We start from the raw sequence: 19245 nt of genomic DNA, 5'->3' as shown, positions 1-19245 counted from the left end.
GACTGCAGTGATGAGAAAATTCGAAAGAGTAGGATGGAAAATTTTTCTTGAAGGAACACATTTCTAACAGTGCATGTGGTTTTTGTTAAAGTCCATTCATTCCAAAACCAAATGTTAAAGCAAGCTAAATTCTATCGTTTGAAATTCTATCTATCTATCTATGGCCAGCTTTAGAGGATCAACTATTGTATATTGTATTATGGGGAGCGTGGGATCACCAGCCAGCTGCTTGTAAACGTAAACTGCTTTTATTATACTTTCAACACCAAGCAGACAAAACCGCTTCGTCAACAAAACAAACGTAAAACAGTCTATAATTCTGGTATAATGAAAATAACACAATGGCTCGCCTCCAGTATATCAGTTCTACTGCAGGGTTTAAGGTTCTCTTCTGCTTCGAGGTACCGCAAAGGCCGCAGGAGCTCAGCAAACCGTGTCTGTTTCCAAACAGTCCAAACTTTCTCATAGCTGTTCCACCTTTAACAAGGACAGGTGCGCTTTGTCCTTCCAGCTCCTTTTCAGGTCTTTCTGCAGGCAGGTTAACCCTATTGGAAACCTCCAGATTCTGGGTCTCAAATGAGGTCTTGCCAATCTGTAAATCAGTTTCTCCTTTCCAACTGGACTACTCCAGAACCCCTTACCTTGCATGGGTGAGAATCCACAAAAATGTCTCTCATTGTCCCCCTTAAAGGGACCACAACTCAAATAATGGGGAAATACACCACCTGCACAGGACCTATTCAGTATATAATCACTTTTCTCAGATTTGGAAACCAAGAGTAAAACAGTAAATTGGATCAAATCATCTCTGCCACTACAAACTTCAAATGATATATATTATTTTTGACCAAAATTCATATTTTAGGTCAGGCTGATTTTTTTTTTTTTTACTGGGGATTCCTTGCTGAGTTGTAGCAGTTTACTTGCCCTGTCTCGAAAGACTTGCTGCTTGTGAGTGGCTGTGTATATGAGGAGGATTTAGATGCCCTCCTTTGTATATAGGGTATAAGTACAGTTAGGTCCATATATATTTGGACACAGGCACAATTTTAGATTTTTCAGGTATTTACCAAAACATATTCAAGCTATAGTTATATCATGAATATGGGAAGAAAGTGCACACACTCAGGTTTAATTTGAGGGTATGTACATTCAAATTGGAGGAAGGGTTTAGGAATTACAATTCTTAAGAGTAGCCATCTCCCCTTTCTCAGGGGACCAAAAGTATTTGGACAATTGAATCAAAAGGTGTTTCAAGGCCAGGTGTGGGCTACTCCTCCGTTATTTCTTCATCAATTAAGCAGGTAAAAGGTCTGGAGTTAATTATAAGTGTGGTATTTGCATTTGGAATCTATTGATGTGAACCTGCATAATGCTTTCAAAGGAGCTGTCCATGCAAGTGAAACAGGCCATTGTATGGATTCAAAAATGAAACAAATTCATCAGAGAGATAGCAGCAACATTAGGAGTGGCCAAATCAATAGTTTGGTACATTCTGAGGAAAGCAGAATGCACTGGTGAGCTCAGCAACATAAAAAGGCATGGACGTCCACAGAAGACAACAGTGGTGGATGATCGCATGATCTATGGTAAAGAAAAACCCATTCACAACATCCAGACAAGTGAAGGACACTCTCCAGGAGGTGGGAGTATCATTGTCAGTCTGCAGTCAAGAGAAGACTTCCCGAGAGCAATTAGAGAGGATTCACCACAAGGTGCAAACCATTCATAAGCCTAAAGAATAGAAAAGCCAGATTAGACTTTGCCAAAAAACATCTAAAAAAGCCAGACCAGTTCTGGAAAAGCATTCTTTGGACATATGAAAATAAGATTAATCTGTACCAAAATGACGGGAAGAAAAAAGTGTGGAGAAGGCTTGGAACAGCTCATGATCCAAAGCACACAACGTCATCTATAAAACATGGTGGAGGCAGTGTGATGACATGGGCATGTATGGCTTCCAGTGGCACTGAATCATTGGTGTTTATTGATAATGTGACAAAGACAGAAGCAGCTGGATGAATTCTGCAGTGTTTACAGATATGCTGTCAGCCCAGATTCAGCCAAATGCGGCAAAGTTGAGTGGACGGCGCTTCACAGTACAGATGGACAAAAATCCAAAACGTACTGCAAAAGCAATTCAGGTGCTTTTGAAGGAAAAGAAGCGTAATATTCTGCAGTGGCCGAGTCAATCACCTGATCTCAAATCAACTGAACATGCATTTCACTTGCTGAAGGCAAAACTAAAGGCAGAAGGACCCACAAACAAAGAACAACTGAAGACAGCTGCAGTTAGAGCCTGCCAAGCATCAGAAAGGAGGAAACCCAGTCATTGGTAATGCCCATGGGTTCCAGACTTCAGGCTGTCATTGCCAGTAAAGGATTCTCAGCACAATATTACAAATTAGCATTTTATTTATGATTATATTCAATTGTCTTATTACTTTTGGTCCCTTGGGGAGGATGGCTACTCTTAAGAGCTGTAATTCCTAAACCCTTCCTCCAATTTGGATGTACATACCCTCAAATTAACCCTGTGTGTTTGGTTGCACTAGCTCTAAAGTGTTTACCTTACTACTATTAAACTCTAGTTAGTAACAAAACATGATGTACTGTTGCACAAATAAATATAAGTGTGTGTGTGTGTGTGTGTGTGTGTGTGTGTATATATATATTTATTTATTTTGTGTTCATACCCACTTTGCACATCAAGGCATTGTGCCGTGACTTTCTCTGAATTTTGGACCGTAATGTGCATGACTTAGAAGAGTTATAAGCTGTTGACATCACACACATTTGAAGCTGATTGCTTTCAGCTGATAAAGAGTTTTTTTTTTTTTTTTTTTCCCCCCCACTCAAGACAGGTTTATGATATAAATGAAAAACTGTCCATGGATATTGCATTCAGTTGTTAGCAGCCATGTATAAATTATCCTAAAGCTGAGCTCCATTAAGATTCACATAATATGTTGCAATGTACATGTAGCTAGGGATATCAAATGTTTTTGGTCAGTATTTTTCCCACATGCAACTTTTTTCTATGTGTTTGTAGCCTGTATACTGTTTCTCTGACATGTTTAATTGCCATCTGTTCTCTTGTGTTCTATTACAGCTATCTTAATGACCTGGACCGTATCGCTTGTAACGGATATCTACCTACCCAACAAGATGTGCTCAGAGTCAGAGTGCCCACAACAGGAATTATTGAATATCCATTCGATTTACAAAGTGTCATCTTCAGGTAGAGAATGATTGCATGTAACTGCTCTTGCATGCTGTAACCACAGATCATTTTTTGATACAAACAGGGATACCAAAAATCATCTCTCCGTATCAGCAAAGTAGGACCTTTTGTATTCTTAAAATTATTACCGTGGTCAAAAATTAGATCAAAATGTATTTAATCAAGCCTGTAATTTCAGACTAACCAGTTAGTTTGGCCAAAATGGTACATATGCATAGTACATCCTTAAAGCGTATTTCCACTTTTTTTAACCATATTTGGATAACGCCCTCAAACCCCTCGTGTATTGTTACTGTACTGTCTCATGTACTATCTCCCATTATAATGTACAGCGCTGAGCAAACCATTGGCGCTATATAAATACTGTATAATAATAACAACGCCTACTTTTCGTTTTACATGACCCATCCCCATTAACATAGCATAACTTAAAACAAAATGTTTAAAATTTGCTGGTTACGTTTTCTGTGCTTGTTTGTTTTCTTTTAAGCATTTTACCTGCTTTGTAATGTGTAAAAGGGGTTTACCATAGTTAAAGTAGACTTAAAGGCAAGCTTTTTTTTTCATTTTGGATAAAGCAGGATTATAACCCCATCAGCGTTTTTTTTTTTTTTTTTTTGCAATCTCTGTCCCATTGGCCCCATAGCCAAAATCAGAAGTGAGAATTCTTCCAAAGTGAAGGAATCCCTGGTTGTCACCAGAACTAGTGTCCTATTTGGAAGCTTTTTCCTCTATTCTGTTCTAGTGACAACCCAAAATTTGGGATTTTCTTTCACTTTCAGTGATAATGGTAAACAGGACAAAAAGAGAAGGTGAATCTCCCTAATAGGAACACAGACAGCAATAAACACCCAATAGGTGTTCTAATCCCTCTCCACTTTATCCACAAAAAAAAAAAAAAAAACGTATTTTACATTTATTGGATTGGATTTTTTTTACATTTGTATTAATTTAAATTCATTATATTATGTAAAAAGTTGAATATAATACAAATATATATTAACCACTTCCAGTCTGGACACTTTTACCCCCTTCCTGTCCAGGCAAATTTTCAGCTTTCAGTGCTATCACACTTTGAATGACAATTGGGCGGTCATGCAACACTGTAACCATATGAATTTTTTAGCATTTTTTGAGACAGGTAAAGCTTTATTTTGGTGGTATTTATTCACCACTGGGATTTTTATTTTTTTTTGCTATGTAAATGAAAAAGTCCAAAAATTTTGAAAAAAAGTGTTTTTCTTATAAAATTTTGCAAATAAATAGTATTTCATCATAAATCTTGGCCAAAATTTATTCCGTATATCTTTTTAGTAAAAAAAAAACAAATTAGTCTATAACCAAAAATTATAATTTTTAAACATTTATTATTTTTTTTTTTTTTTTTAATTCTCTTATATTATTATTATTTGTTTTTTTTTTTTTTTACATACTGTTACCCTAGCAGTACAGTGTCACCATGGTGGGGGGGTGATGAAGATTTTTTTTTTTTTTGAACACTGATTGCTTTTGCACCCATAAAGGCTGTAAAAGCAATAATTTCTCCTTCTCTCTAGCTGCATTCATGCAGCCATTGAGAACTACTGTGTAAGCTGTGATTTGTCACAGCTTGTCACGTGGTACAAGGCTGTTGTGAATAGCCTTGTACCATGTGACCTCTAATCATTCACAGATTTCACACGTAGTAAGTAATGATGTCAGAAGTGACATCTTGCTTACTACTCTGCATGTGATCACTGATTGGCCAATCAGTGATTACATGATCGGGACCTCACACAACGACCGGTATTCCACTGTGTCTGGAGGACACAGCAGGCACTGTATCGCGGTTTATAAACGGCCACCCGACCCTGCACTGCCACCGTCCGGCCGTTTATATACATGGGCTGGGAGGTGGTTAAGAACATGTATTTTTTAAAAACTGTCCATTTCTGTTTCTTTTTTTTTTTGGCCAAGTGCATCCTCAATTTTTGGTTTCTTCCCAGAATTTACATTTCGGTGCACCACTATTTCTAGCCAATCTCACAGCATCTCTGTCCCCACAGTTTTTCAGTACAATGTTCCAGTCTACCTAATCACTTCAATACCGGTCACTTTTACCCCCTTTCTGCCAAAGCCAACTTTCAGCTTTCAGTGTTGTCCCACTTTGAATGACAATCGTGTGGTCATGCAACACTGTACTCATAAAAAAATTTTATCATTTTTTTAACATAAATATAGCTTTCTTTTGGTGGTATTTAATCACCACAAAATTTTTTATTTTTTGCTAAATAAAAAAAAAAACCTAAAACGTTTGAAAAAACCCAATTTTTCTGAGTTTCTGTTACAAAATTTTGCAAATAAATAACATTTCTTCATAAATTTAGGTCAAAATGTATACTGCTACATTTCTTTATGAAAATACCCCAAATTAGTGTATATTATTTAGTCTGTAGGAAAGTTATAGAGTCCACAAACCATGGTACTGTATATATATATCAGACAGTCGATCAATCCTGATGTACTGATGGCCCATCTCATTTCTTGAGGTCTATGTCAGGATAGTACAAATACCCCCCAAATTACCCATTTTGGAAAATAGTTCAAGGTATTTAGTAAGAGGCATGGTGAGTTTTTTTTTTTTCTTTTTTTACATATTGTCACCATTTTTTTTTTCAAATTTTTCTGTTATTTTTATTACAATATTTTTCTTGCATTTTTTTTTAAACCCACTGTGACCAAAGCAATACCAGGTTACCATAGTAACATTGAACTACTCTGGGAAAGTGATCATGATTTTTTTTAAACACATTATGATTGCTAATACCAGTGTATTTTATTGATATTTGCAATCATTGTTACTGAATGAAACTGATTCATTCAGTCTTTTGTTGTGATTAGCTGTGATTGGGCAAAGCTCATCACATGATACAGAGGCTGTGATTGACCCTGTCTGTACCATGTGACTGCTTTGTCCAATCAGAGCTAACACAATTGTATACAATGGATGGCATGACAGGAAGCCCATGCATTGTATACAATTGACATGTGATCTGCTGTGATTGTTCACATGACACTGGCAACGGATCATGCTACTGCATGGCCCTGCGGCCACGTGAGCGCCTCCTTTTGACATATGACACCCAGTCATCAGGAGTGTCCCACCCGGCCGTCAAACTGCTATAGGCCAGGTGGAAAGGTGTAAAACAACTGAAGATCTGGCAGTACAGTACATACAGGGTTACAGTAAGCCTAAAAGACGAGCCTTTTTTTTTTTCCATGAACGTAACACACAAAAATTGGACAGAAAATAAAATTAAATATATATAAAATTAAAAAAGTAAATAGAGGCATTTTTGTATTGAAGTCGATAGGGGGCATTTTTGCATTGAAGTCAGTGGGACACGTTTTTGCATTAAAGTCAATGGGAAGTGATTTTGCATTGAAGTAAATGGGATGCGGTTTTGCATTGAAGTCTGCGGGATGCAGTTTTGCATTGAAGTCAGCAGAACGCGATTTTGCATTGAAGTCAGTTATCATTATCGGCACCGCCCCCATCTGCAAAACGCCGATAACGCTATTTTCGGTGCACAATATATCGGTGCATCACTGGCTAGAAATGTTTGTAATCTGCCATGAAGCTGCCTCTTCTGAAGCAAAAAGGTAAGAAAAGAAAGTGTGTGTGTACACTATGTGAATGGGAACACAACAAACGTGGGTGGGTTTTCTCAAATTTGAGTGCAAAAGTGGAAATATACTTTAGTAAAATCTAACAAATGTGTGCTTGTTTGTGAATTGGTTCATTTTAGAAGCTGAAGCAGGTTATTTGTTACATCTAGGAATGTGTATATTGTGTTTTTTTTTTCACTTGGTAAGGTTAAAACTGTATTTAGTTGGAGAATGATGAGATTGTATAGGATTGTATTGCCCCATCCCCTCCCTGCTGCTAACCTGGTAAAGGTTAGTAGCATTGTTCCTTCTGTGAAGCTGCTGTGTAAAAGGTCCCAGGGAGGATCCTCCTTCTCCCTCCTCCTGCTTCATGGAGAAATGTTCTTTTAATGCCATCACTGCCTTTAACATGATCTGTGAATAGGGGAGAGTCTGATGAATCACAGAATTCTCTCATCCATTCACAGATTTTTTGGAGAGGAAATTTTATTACATCTCGCATATTTCTGTGTGTAAGCAGCATACGTTTGGATCAGATGTTTTTTTTTTTGTTTTGTTTTGGTTTGTTTTTTGTACATTATTTTTTATGTCATTTGGTGGTGAAGATGATCTGTTAGCCTTTAAATAATGTTAGTGCAGGACTGTTACTAACTCTACTTTTTGCACCATGTTACTTGCTGCCCCCATATAGACTTCACTCACAATTATGGAAACTGCAATTACTGACCTCCTCCTTTTGAAATGCTAATTTCTTGGTTTTCATAGTGATACAGATTTTTCTTAAAGCCTAGTACACTAGAAAACTCCGGTCAGCGCTCTCAGCCATTGGCTGACCGTGCTGATCAGCTGACCTTTTTTGGTCATGCCCCTTTGACAGAAGCTGGCCCAGCTGCCATATACACAGGCCAAATGTCAGATGGTTTATACTGAACTGGGTGATGCCACACACCATTCAACCCATGTTTACTAGGCTTTACTCTGATTTTCTCGTTTGTATGCCTGTTTCAGGTCAGTGATTGTAAAATTTAATCCAGAGTCCGTGGACAACTGGTCACCAATGGCACCTCCATGTTTAACCGCTTGCCTGCCACCCTATAGTAGAATTACTGCTACATGGTGGCAGGGCTGCACAAAATCGCCATTGGCAGCTATGGATGTCAATCACTGGGTCCCACCCAGAGATTTCTGCCGACACTTGGCGATCGCCGAGTAACACTGACAGGAGAGAGATCTGTGTGTAAACAACACAGGTCTTTCTCCTGCCAGCAAGAACATGCTGCTGTGTATTTCTCTGCACAGCAGAGAAATACATCTCAGCATGTTTCCTTAGTAAAACACACATAGCACATTATGTAAAACAGCACACAGTTAACCCTTTGATCACCCCAGATGTTAACCCCTTCCTGCCCAGTGTCATTAGTATAGTGTCAGTGCTTTTTATTAGCACTGATCACTGTATCACTATCATTGGGATGTCCGTGGCAGTTTGTCAGTTCCATGCAAATGGGAAGAAGGGTTGGCTGCACACTGGGGGAATGATAAAAAACGTGCAAATAATTTATCGATCTATAGGACACAAAAAGCACCAGGACAAAGGCATGGCTGTTCATGTGTTTCGCACAATCACGTGCTTAGTCATAACCCTTCTTTCTATTTGCATGTATACGTGGTGGCGAGCCAGGGTCTGCACCTGTTTTGGTTTGATGCTGATCGGTTTACCTGAATGGTATTTTCTTTTGTCCATTAGTCAGTTCCCACCCAGTGTCAGAATGCCCCTCCGCAGTCCCGCTGTAAGTCGCTGATCGCCGCCATTACTATTGTAAACAAAATAAAAATTCCAGTATATACACCGTCATTTGTAGACACTATAACTTTCATGTAAACCAATTAATTTACATGTATTAGGATATTTATTTTTTTTTTAGCAGACATGTAACAGAATACATTTTTGCCTAAATTTATGATGAAATGTGAATTAAAAAAAAAATGTTACTGGATATGTTTTATAGCAAAAAATCAAAAATATTTGTTTTTTTTGTTTTCAAAATTGCTGGTATTTTGTTGTTTATAGCACAAAAAATAAAAAACACAAGAGTTTATCAAATACCACCGAAATAAAGCTCTATTTGTTAAAAAAAAGACAGACATGTAATTTATGTGCAGTGTTGCATGACCGCGCAATTGTCAGTTAAAATAACGCAGTGCCATATCGCAAAAATGGCCTGGTCAGGAAGGGGGGTAAATCCTCTGGAGGGCAAGTGGTTAAATACAGGATGTCTTCAAAAATGTCTTTTGAGCTTTGCATGACTTCCAAGCAATATGTTTGTGAAGGTTCTCACTTACCCAGGTCATAGTATGTCTAGCAGTAGTTTTAAGTTTGTAGGAGGGTGAAATGCGTTAGAGGGCATGGCATCAGGAGGAGACAAGCTGAGGCCAATCTGTGCTTCTTTTGGAAGTTTCTAGTAAGTACTACATGTTTTCCTGTAGACCTCGGTGTCCAGGTCACCCCCCTCCTTGACATGTAACACACAGCTCAAAAATTGGACTTTGTTATTCTGTGTGAACTTGATGTTTATGTCTACCGAGTTTATGTTCAATAGGAGCTTGTATTTCAAATGTTCTAATCTTCACCCACATATTGTCCACATCAAGGTGTCTTAAATACTATAGATAGATAGTTCAATGGAAGTTTTGGCAACTTGACATTTGCTGGGGAAAGGTTTAAGTAGTTGGAAAATATTGGGCAGTGTCACCCAGATTAGCAACAATAATACAGTTAGTTTAAACACTATCAGAATTATTAAGCCTCTTCACGCCGACTGTATGCAAATATGTGGCCTCTTGGTGGCTGGGCCTTGATGCCGAGCAGCCACATATTGCATACCGTTTGTAAACAAACATGTGCTGAGAGCACACACACTGTGCTCTCCCAGCACGTGTCGGCATCCCATGGAAAGGTCCCGATCTGTCCTTGCGATCGGGATCTTTCCAATCAATTGACTGCCATGACAGCCAATCACAGCGGTCGCATGACCCTAAACCCGCCATGCCTCCTGGCTTCAGAAACCCCTTAAAGGGCCAGGAGGCGTGGAGGGGTTAAAGAAGGTCACAAGCATTCCTTCCCGCAAAGAAAAGCATAAGTACTTGGCTTTCCCGCACTGCTGAGCTCAGATGAGCTTGCAAAGGAATCTTCAGCATTAGGCATTTTTCCGGGTGTCTCAGATGCCTGTTTCCCTGCGCTCTGTTATCCTATCCCTACATCACCACGGTATCCTGAAGCCACACAAAGCAGTGGGGGACAAGTCATCCGAGGCTCCCTGTAAATATAAAATGCTGACCTTTTATTTTGTCTTTGTTTTTTTTAATTACTTAAAATGGCTGATTCTGGATTCCTTATTAGGTTGAGTGCACTTGAGGGCAGTAACTTTTTCACACATAGAAATGCACATTCTATTATCTTCCACATCAAAGAAATGTTTTCTCTTAGGTTCTATTCCCTTCCAACTAGATATGACAAAAGCATTTGGACCAATTTAACATAAAGGGCTGTATGGTATTGAAACATGGATAGGACGCAAATACTTTTCACTACTGTATGTGAATGTTGGCAGTCAGCTGTTGTACTGTTATAAATCAAGTACATGAAAAACACCTTTCTATAAGAGGTGACATTTATGGATTTTCAAAGCTGAAACTACACAGGCTCCTTTTTGGGTATATTATGGTGTGTACCTATTGCTCTCCCAAATCAGCTAATTCGTTTATTCTTGTTTCAGAATGGTCGATGTAGGAGGCCAGCGATCAGAGAGGAGGAAATGGATACACTGCTTTGAAAATGTCACTTCCATAATGTTCCTTGTAGCACTTAGTGAATATGATCAGGTCCTGGTGGAGTCCGACAATGAGGTGAACGTTTGTGTTTTTTTTTTCCATATTAAAGCCAAGTTCTATTTTTTTATTTTAGGGTGGAGAAGGGTTAGGAACCTCCTGTCAGATTTTGTTACCTGTGTCACCTATAGGGAAAGTTCACTTCTTTTCCGCTCACTCCTGATTTTTTTTTTTTTTGGTTAGATTTCAGTGATACTTTGACAGATAGGGACCTTTGACAGCTGCCAGTTGACTTTATTCATGCCGGAGAACTGTTAGACCAAGCTGTCACTGATGGTTCCAGTCCACCTTAACTGTCAATGATGGTTCCTGTGATCACTTTCAGCTGTAACATAGTGATCACATGCAGGCTGGAAATAAATTGACAAAATAGACTTTCAGACTGCAGATGTTGCTACAACCTGAAGGTTGCAGTGTTTAATTATTTCATTGTCAAATACAGTTGCAGTAATAATAACCATTTTGGCCATTTTTTTTTTTTCAGCCATTAACCTAAAAAAAGATGTATAGTATTAACTGGCTCCCAACCGTACTATAGCCGAAGGATATCTACAGCGCATTTGTGTAATCCTGGGACGATGTCCATGGACTTCATTCCAGGACACGCCCCCCTGCGCACCCGGCCCCACCGGTGATCGCTGTGTCCTACGGACACAGCTGATCACGTGGTACGGTAAACGGCCAATCACGGCTTTTTACCACGTGATCATCTGTGTCCAATACCACAGTGATCACCGGGTAAATACAGCTGCCAGTTATCGGCTGCATGAAAACTGCCGAGCACTGCCGTCAGCCAAGGGATTGGCACTGATCATCAGGGCACTGAAGATCAGTGCCCAGCAGTGCCGCCCACCTGTGCCCAGCAGTGATGCCCTTTTGTACCCATCATTACCACCCAGCTCCACCTGTGCCACTCAGTGCCGCCCATAGTGCAGCATCATCAGTGCTGCCTATCCATGCCACCTCATTAGTGCCCATCAGTGCTGCCTATCAGTGCAGCCTCTTCAACGCACATCATTGAAGGATAAAAATTACCTGTTTGCAAAAATTTATAATAGATACAAAAAACCTTTTTTTTTTTTTTCAGATTTTTTGCTCTTTTTTTTTTTTGTTTATAGCGCAAAAAATAAAACACCCAGCAGCGAGTAAATACCACCAAAAGAAAGCTCTATTTGTGTGAAAAAAAGATAAAAATTTCATATGGGTGCAGTGTTGCATGACCGCGCAATTGTCATTCAAAGTGTGACAGCGCTGAAAGCTAAAAATTGGCCTGGGCAGGAAGGGGGTATAAGTGCCCAGTAGGCTAGTGGTTAAACAGTATATCAAATAAAAACCTTATGTTCTTGAAAATATATAATACAAATTAGGTTAATTAGTCAGTTTTAGTTGTACAGACTGAAGCATACTGATGTTCAATAACATCTGGGCAACAAAAGGGTTAAAGAATAGGTTTAGTTTCTGCCAAGTCTTTACCATTGGCTAAATGGTGCCACCTGTACAACACACACATAATGCATTTTAATGCAATCTGCTTTGCACTCAAAGCAGGAATACACAGAGATAATGCACTTAAAACACATTGTAACCTAAAGGGAAAACACATCTCAGAAATTTGTGTTTATAGATGGAAGCTTAACCACTTTTCTACCAGGGCAGTAGTTTAATTTTCCCCATACATATTGAAATCTGGATTATGTGCAAGAAAATTATTTAACACCCCCAACAAACATTCATTTTATGAAAGCAGAGGCTCTGAACGAGAAAACGGTCGCAGTTGCAATTTTTTATGTGGCCTAATATTTGCACAACTGCTTACTTATCAGATGCATATTCTTGGAAAATATACACTAAAATTAATTTTAGTGTAAGCATACTATAAAACCCATTTTTTGGTAAAATATGTATTTTCATTGAGATGGCAAATATGTCAAACCTTAAAATTGCCCATGCCTGTCAAAGCAATATTTTTACTAAAAATACACTAAAATCATTATTAGCGGGCACAAACACACCCTAACATCCTAAATTTCTGCTAAATCTAAATGATAAAACGGTGTTGAGTTAATAAAGCTCTGTGTAAATAAGGTCTTGGGGCTCGTTCACATGGGCACTGTTGCCTGCAAAGTGTGAACCAGTGCATTTGTTTTTGTGTGTGTGGCTGTAGCTGTGTGCAGGGAGGCTGTGTTTATGTTTTGGAGACACAGCAGCTGCACGAACACAGCCCAGGTTCTCTTTTGACAGGCATGTGGGTGCAGGTGTATGGCAATGAACAAACTGCTCAATCACACTATGGGCCAGAGAACTCATGTGAATGAGCCCTTAAAGTATGTGTTTGGGGTTTTTTTTTCCCTTTTTATTTTTTTAAATTTTTATTTTTTTGTTTTTTGTTTTAGCAGCCCTTTTGGTGGGTTTTGGTGAAATATCAGAGGTATAAACAGTTCCCTGATGTCTCACTTTTAAGTCAGAGAAATCACCTCAATCTCTATCTCTGCAGCCTTAGCTGCACAGAACAAAAGAGCAGGAAGAGCTCTGCACAGTCTTCCTGTTTATTCATGAACTGAAGCATTGTAAACAAAATTTGCTATGCTTCAGTTATTAATGAACATCATGAGTAATCTTTAATGATACCTTACTGTGTTCGTCTGAAAAGGAAAGGACTGGGGGGGAACACGCCAGGGCAGCATAAGAATAGGGAACCTGGAGGGGTAGTGGGAGCTGCATTTACTGGAACTGATCCTTTGTAGTTCCTCCCTGCAGCCTCTGAAAGTGGCAGGAAGGAGAGGAGGGAAATACAGCTTTCAGCTGCTACAGGGGGGAACTGCAGGGAATCGGTTCCAGTAAAGGCTGCCCTTCCTATCCAGGTTCTCCTTCCTTCTGCTTGTCAGCTGCCCGGGCCCCATACAGGAGGAGCTGTGGTACCCTCTTATCAGTGGCCCTGGTGGGGGAAGTGTTATCTGAATATCATGCATTTGTCTAGCTCTGTATTCAGATGGCATTTTCTTAACTCCTGGCAGACGTCATTAGGCATTACAATCCAGTCTGGTATATCTAAGCTTTCACTAATGTCGAAGTCAAATGCATCTTATTTGGATCAGGTTGTGTGGTTTTTCTTCCCCTATGGTTTCACATTTTGGATATGCAAAACAATTTGTAAAAATTAGATCATTATGTTAGGCTGCTGGCACAGGAAATATGAGTAAATTACAACAAGCAATTTGTAGCTCTGTAAGGATCACAATATCTAATTATACTGAAATAATTTGTCAGCTAAATGCATGAAGGCCAGTCTTCGCAAATGTAAGCTAATACAAAGTCAAGTCAGTAGTGGTGAGAGTAAAGCAGAACACTGTCCCATGATTCACACAATTTGCCTTAAAGAGGAACTCTAGGAATGATTTTGGAAATTTACATTGAGAAAGACTGAGTACCTGTAACTGTTTATATGTCACATCTGGAGGAGTTCCAAAATCACTGTAGTATTCTGTATTACTTACAGGAAGATCTTTTCTGTTCTGGACTCTGTGTTCAGTTTACCTTAAGGCCTGGTTCATACCAATTTTTGTTTTTTAGTGCTTTTTGCGTTTTTTCCATAAACTCGCCACAGTTCATTAACATGGTTTCTTATGGGACACGTTCATATCTGTGTGTTTTTTCAGGGACTTTTTTAAACTCAAAGCAGTGCCTTTTTGGTTCAATAGACTTCAATGGAGACACTGCAGAAACGCTTGTGATGTGTTTTTTTTTGTTTTTGTTTTTTTTTAATGCGTTTTTTGCATTTTAATCTGCCCAGCAACATGTTGGCAAAAAAAAAAGCGTCAAAAACGCATGTACAGAAACCCACCACAAAAAGCACTTCAGAAATAGATCAAACGTAAACTGTATAGGTGTGAACCAGGCCTAAGGTAAACTGAACACAGTGTCACTTGTGGCACCACCAACATTCTGAAAACGTGATGTCATGGGCTCCTTCTCTCCACCTTTTATAATTAGCGGACGCCTTGTGATCGCTGAAAAGAATACAGCACGTTTTCTGAATGGATGATTTGGAACAGGAAAGTGCTTCCTGTATGTGACACAGACTACCATCCCTGCAAGCCTCTGGATATCACATGGCATAACAATATTGATAATTACGGGTAACCAAGCTGGTCCAGTGTAAAGTTAGATAAAATAGAATATTTAAAACTATGCAATGTCCTTGTTTTCTTGAGCAATACAAATGCACAGCAATTTCTGTTTCTCTTATTATGTGACTTACACTCTCTCAAAAACATCTTCCCACCTCTCCACTGCCTTATGCTGTTTGTCGCCTCTCGCAAAGGTTTTATGTAGCAGGAGCCCAAGTTATAGGAGGTATGTTTTTTTTTTTCTTAGCTTAGACCTGCTATACTGACATGTTGAGCATAAGGAGTGACCATACACAGTAACTCCTTTTGAGTTACTGTTTAGGTTTATCAAGCAGTTATTCTTGATACAATAGTGCTTGAGCAGAAATTCAGTGGACATAAGAAGTAGACTTTTAGTGATTTCATACATGTGCTATGTGAAAAACAGCCTGCTTTAAGTCCAGCGGTTCCCAGCGGTTGTGCATGATACAGGTAGTAGATTGTATATGTGAATTGGTAACCTATAGGGGAATATTTACAAAGAAGTAAATGTTACATTCCCCAAGTATGTACAGCAGGTGAATCTTCATGGGGTATGTGTTTTACAAGGAATTATTGACCATGTGAATGGTTGGTGAAGGTCCCATTCACCGTGTTATAAATGTCCTATAGTGTTTACTGCCATACAGTGTGTGTAATACATGTCTCTTCTGTTCTTGCAGAACCGGATGGAAGAAAGTAAAGCACTGTTTAGGACGATTATCACATATCCCTGGTTTCAGAACTCCTCAGTCATCCTCTTTCTCAACAAGAAAGATCTCCTGGAGGAGAAAATAATGTACTCTCATCTAGTTGATTATTTCCCTGAATATGATGGTAAGTCATAGTTTTATAGGTCCTCTGACAATGGCTGTTTATAGAAGGGATAAGCTGCATTGTCAAACCAAACACTGAGAATATCCATTTTCCCACACTAGCATGGCCTGATGTTTGTATTATTGGTTTGCTTAGTGAAACAGTATTCCCTATTGGTTGTTCTACGTCATACATTTAACATACTTGAACCCTATAAACATCTAGCTGCGGTTTGTGTACCTGATCCCTAACAATTATGGGGTTGGCCACAAAAATCCAAGTACCGTACTTTCCGGCGTATAAGACGACTGAAAATCCCATGAAAATCTTCTCAAAAGTCGGGGGTCGTCTTATACGCCGATATACGGCGTGCTGACACTTCCGAGCCGGTGTCAGGGTGGCACTTTTTAGGGGGGCGGCGCGGTGCCGCTGCGCCCCCCCCCCCAACGGAAGGGACACTAAGTACAGGGGTGGGCAGGGGGCTGCTGTTTCTTACGTGGCTCCAGTCCCAGTCCCACGATGATCCAGTCCAGGAAGCGTGGCTGCTCCTTCATTCAGTTCGGCCACTCCCTCGCTCAATGTTCGCTCGGCTCTGCCTCCTCACCGGTGATTGGGCGCCAGCACTGTAGCTCAGGAAAGGCACACAGGCGGCCAATCACCTGCGAGGAGGCGGAGACGAGCTGCCCCGCGAACATCGAGTGAGGGAGCGGCCTTTAAGTGTGCAGTGCAGATGGTGCTGCTGCAACCACGTATGCTGGCTGCAGCAGCACCATGCTGGAACAGGGGTCAGCAAGTGTCATTGTTGTCAGTGGGAGGAATAGTGCCCCATCATTGGTGTCACTGATACTAATGATGGGGCACTATTCCTCCCCCCACTGACACCAACGATGGGGCACTATTCCTCCCCCCACTGACACCAACGATGGGGCACTATTCCTCCCCCCACTGACACCAACGATGGGGCACTATTCCTCCCCCCACTGACACCAACGATGGGGCACTATTCCTCCCCCCACTGACACCAACGATGGGGCACTATTCCTCCCCCCACTGACACCAACGATGGGGCACTATTCCTCCCCCCACTGACACCAACGATGGGGCACTATTCCTCCCCCCACTGACACCAACGATGGGGCACTATTCCTCCCCCCACTGACACCAACGATGGGGCACTATTCCTCCCCCCACTGACACCAACGATGGGGCACTATTCCTCCCCCCACTGACACCAACGATGGGGCACTATTCCTCCCCCCACTGACACCAACGATGGGGCACTATTCCTCCCCCCACTGACACCAACGATGGGGCACTATTCCTCCCCCCACTGACACCAACGATGGGGCACTATTCCTCCCCCCACTGACACCAACGATGGGGCACTATTCCTCCCCCCACTGACACCAACGATGGGGCACTATTCCTCCCCCCACTGACACCAACGATGGGGCACTATTCCTCCCCCCACTGACACCAACGATGGGGCACCATCATTGGTGTCAGTAGGAGGAATAGTGTCCCATCATTGGTGTCAGAGTGAGGAATAGTGCCCCATCATTGGTGTCAGAGCGAGGAATCGTGCCCCATCATTGGAATACCATACTGAAATACCATACCATATTGAAATCAAATCTGATGTTTTTTAATTTTTATTTGCTGTGCGTTGGAAGAGGGGTAGTCTTATACGGCGAGTATCGCCCAAAACCTATATTTTAACAGGAAAAGTAGGGGGTCGTCGTATACGCCCAGTCGTCTTATACGCCGGAAAATATGGTAAACAACCCAGTCTTGCAGCAGTAAATTACAATTATAACTGAAGTTTTGAAGTATATACAGTGAGGAACAGAAGTATTTGAACACCCTGCGATTTTGCAAGTTCTCCCACTTAGAAATCATTGCTCCAACAGTTGATCTATTTTCATCAAGCTGCTTGGCAATTGCCCCGTAGCCCTTTCCAGCCTTGTGGAGGTCCACAATTTTGTCTCTGGTGTCTTTTGACAGCTCTTAGGTCTTGCCCATGGTAGTAGTTGGCGTCTGACTGACTGTGGTGTGGACAGCTATCTTTAAAGAGCTCAGACAGGTGCTACTAAGTTAGATTAATGAGTGGAGTGGAGGTGGATTTTTTAAATGCACAGTAAGAGAGCCAGAATTCTTGCTGTTTCTTAGGTGTTCAAATACTTATGTTCAGCAGTGCAAGACAAATAAATTCTTTAAAAATCATACAATGTGATTTCCTGAATTTTTTTTTTAATTCTGTCTCTGAGTGGGAATGCACATACAATGTGAATTTCAGACCCCTCCATGATTTCTGAGTGGGAGAACTTGCAAAATCGCAGGGTTCAAATACTTCTGTTCCTCACTCTACACTATATTGCCAAAAGTATTGGGACACCCCTCCAACTAAGTGGATTCAGGTGTTCCAATCACCTCCATGGCCACAGGTGTATACAATCAAGCAGCTAGGCATGCAGACTGCTTCTACAAACAGTGGGGAAAGAATGGGTCGCTCTCAGGAGCTCAGTGACTCCAAGCGTGGTCCCGTGATAGGTTGCCACCTGTGCAATAAGTCCATCCGTGAAATTTCCTTGCTACTAAATATTCCACGGTCAACTGTTAGTGGTATTATAACAAAGTGGAAGCAACTGGAAATGCAGTAACTCAGCCACAAAGTGGACCACGTAAAATGACAGAACGGGGCCAGCACATGCTGAATCGCACAGTATACAGAAGTCACCAACTGTCTGCAGAGTCAATAGCTAAAGACCTCAAAACTTGGTGTGACCTTCAGATTTGCACAACAGTGCGTTGAGAGCTTCATGGAAAAGGTTTGGCCGAGGAATCACATATCTATACAGAAATCTCTAAAAAAAAAAGTTGTCCTTTTTTTCTTTCTTTTTTTCCCCCTTGATTTGACAAATCATGTCAACCTCTTTCCGCCCACGCATATGTGCAGTGTAGAGGAGGGGTGGGCTTATCGCACACGAACTGCACATATGTGTCCATGGGCTGCAGAGCTTTCTGTGCTGAGAGCCCATTCTCAGCACAGTTGACCAAACTTTCAAATACAGCTCTCAGTCCATATCAATGATCTGTAGTCTGCCGGACAGACTCCCGATTTTGTGACCACTGTGACAGCTAATCACAGTGATCGCGTGAATGGCCAATCCTTCCTGCCCCTATGCATACAGACCCTCTTAAGAGGATGCTGGGGTTGGGCAGGAAGGGGTTAACAGTTATGTCCACTCTTTCCTTGGTTTGGGGTTAAAGTAAAAAGTCACTAAACTTTTCTAACCTTTACAGCCAAGGAAGCTGTCATCTTAGCCTCTGTTTGATCTACAGTTGCCATGGTAGTGTACATGTGATCAGTTTTTGGCACCAACCATTTACTGGTTTGACAGTTTGTGTGCCCAAGAAACTGTGACAGTTATCATTCACAGCATGCCTTAAATGTTATGGGAAACTCTTAAAGTGGAACTAAACCCACCAATTTAACAGACAGTT

General features: G+C 40.7%; 1 protein-coding gene across 1 annotated transcript in view; it reads left to right on the top strand.

Annotated features, from left to right (window-relative positions):
- The window catches only part of LOC149451099 (guanine nucleotide-binding protein G(q) subunit alpha), a 138468-nt gene that overhangs the window by 105816 nt on the left and 13407 nt on the right, over positions 1 to 19245 (top strand). Inside the window, exons 4-6 of the mRNA XM_089691101.1 lie at positions 3113 to 3241; positions 10669 to 10798; positions 15609 to 15762. Of these exons, the coding sequence (XP_089547227.1) occupies positions 3113 to 3241; positions 10669 to 10798; positions 15609 to 15762 (413 nt within the window). The remainder of the gene's footprint in view (positions 1 to 3112; positions 3242 to 10668; positions 10799 to 15608; positions 15763 to 19245) is intronic.

The sequence above is a fragment of the Staurois parvus genome, unplaced genomic scaffold (genome assembly GCF_062004578.1).
Source record: "Staurois parvus isolate SC_StPar_1 unplaced genomic scaffold, SC_StPar_1.0 ptg000549l, whole genome shotgun sequence".
In the NCBI taxonomy this organism is placed as follows: domain Eukaryota; kingdom Metazoa; phylum Chordata; class Amphibia; order Anura; family Ranidae; genus Staurois; species Staurois parvus.
Note: the sequence above shows the minus strand (reverse complement) of the source record. Positions and strands in the feature narration are given on the sequence as shown.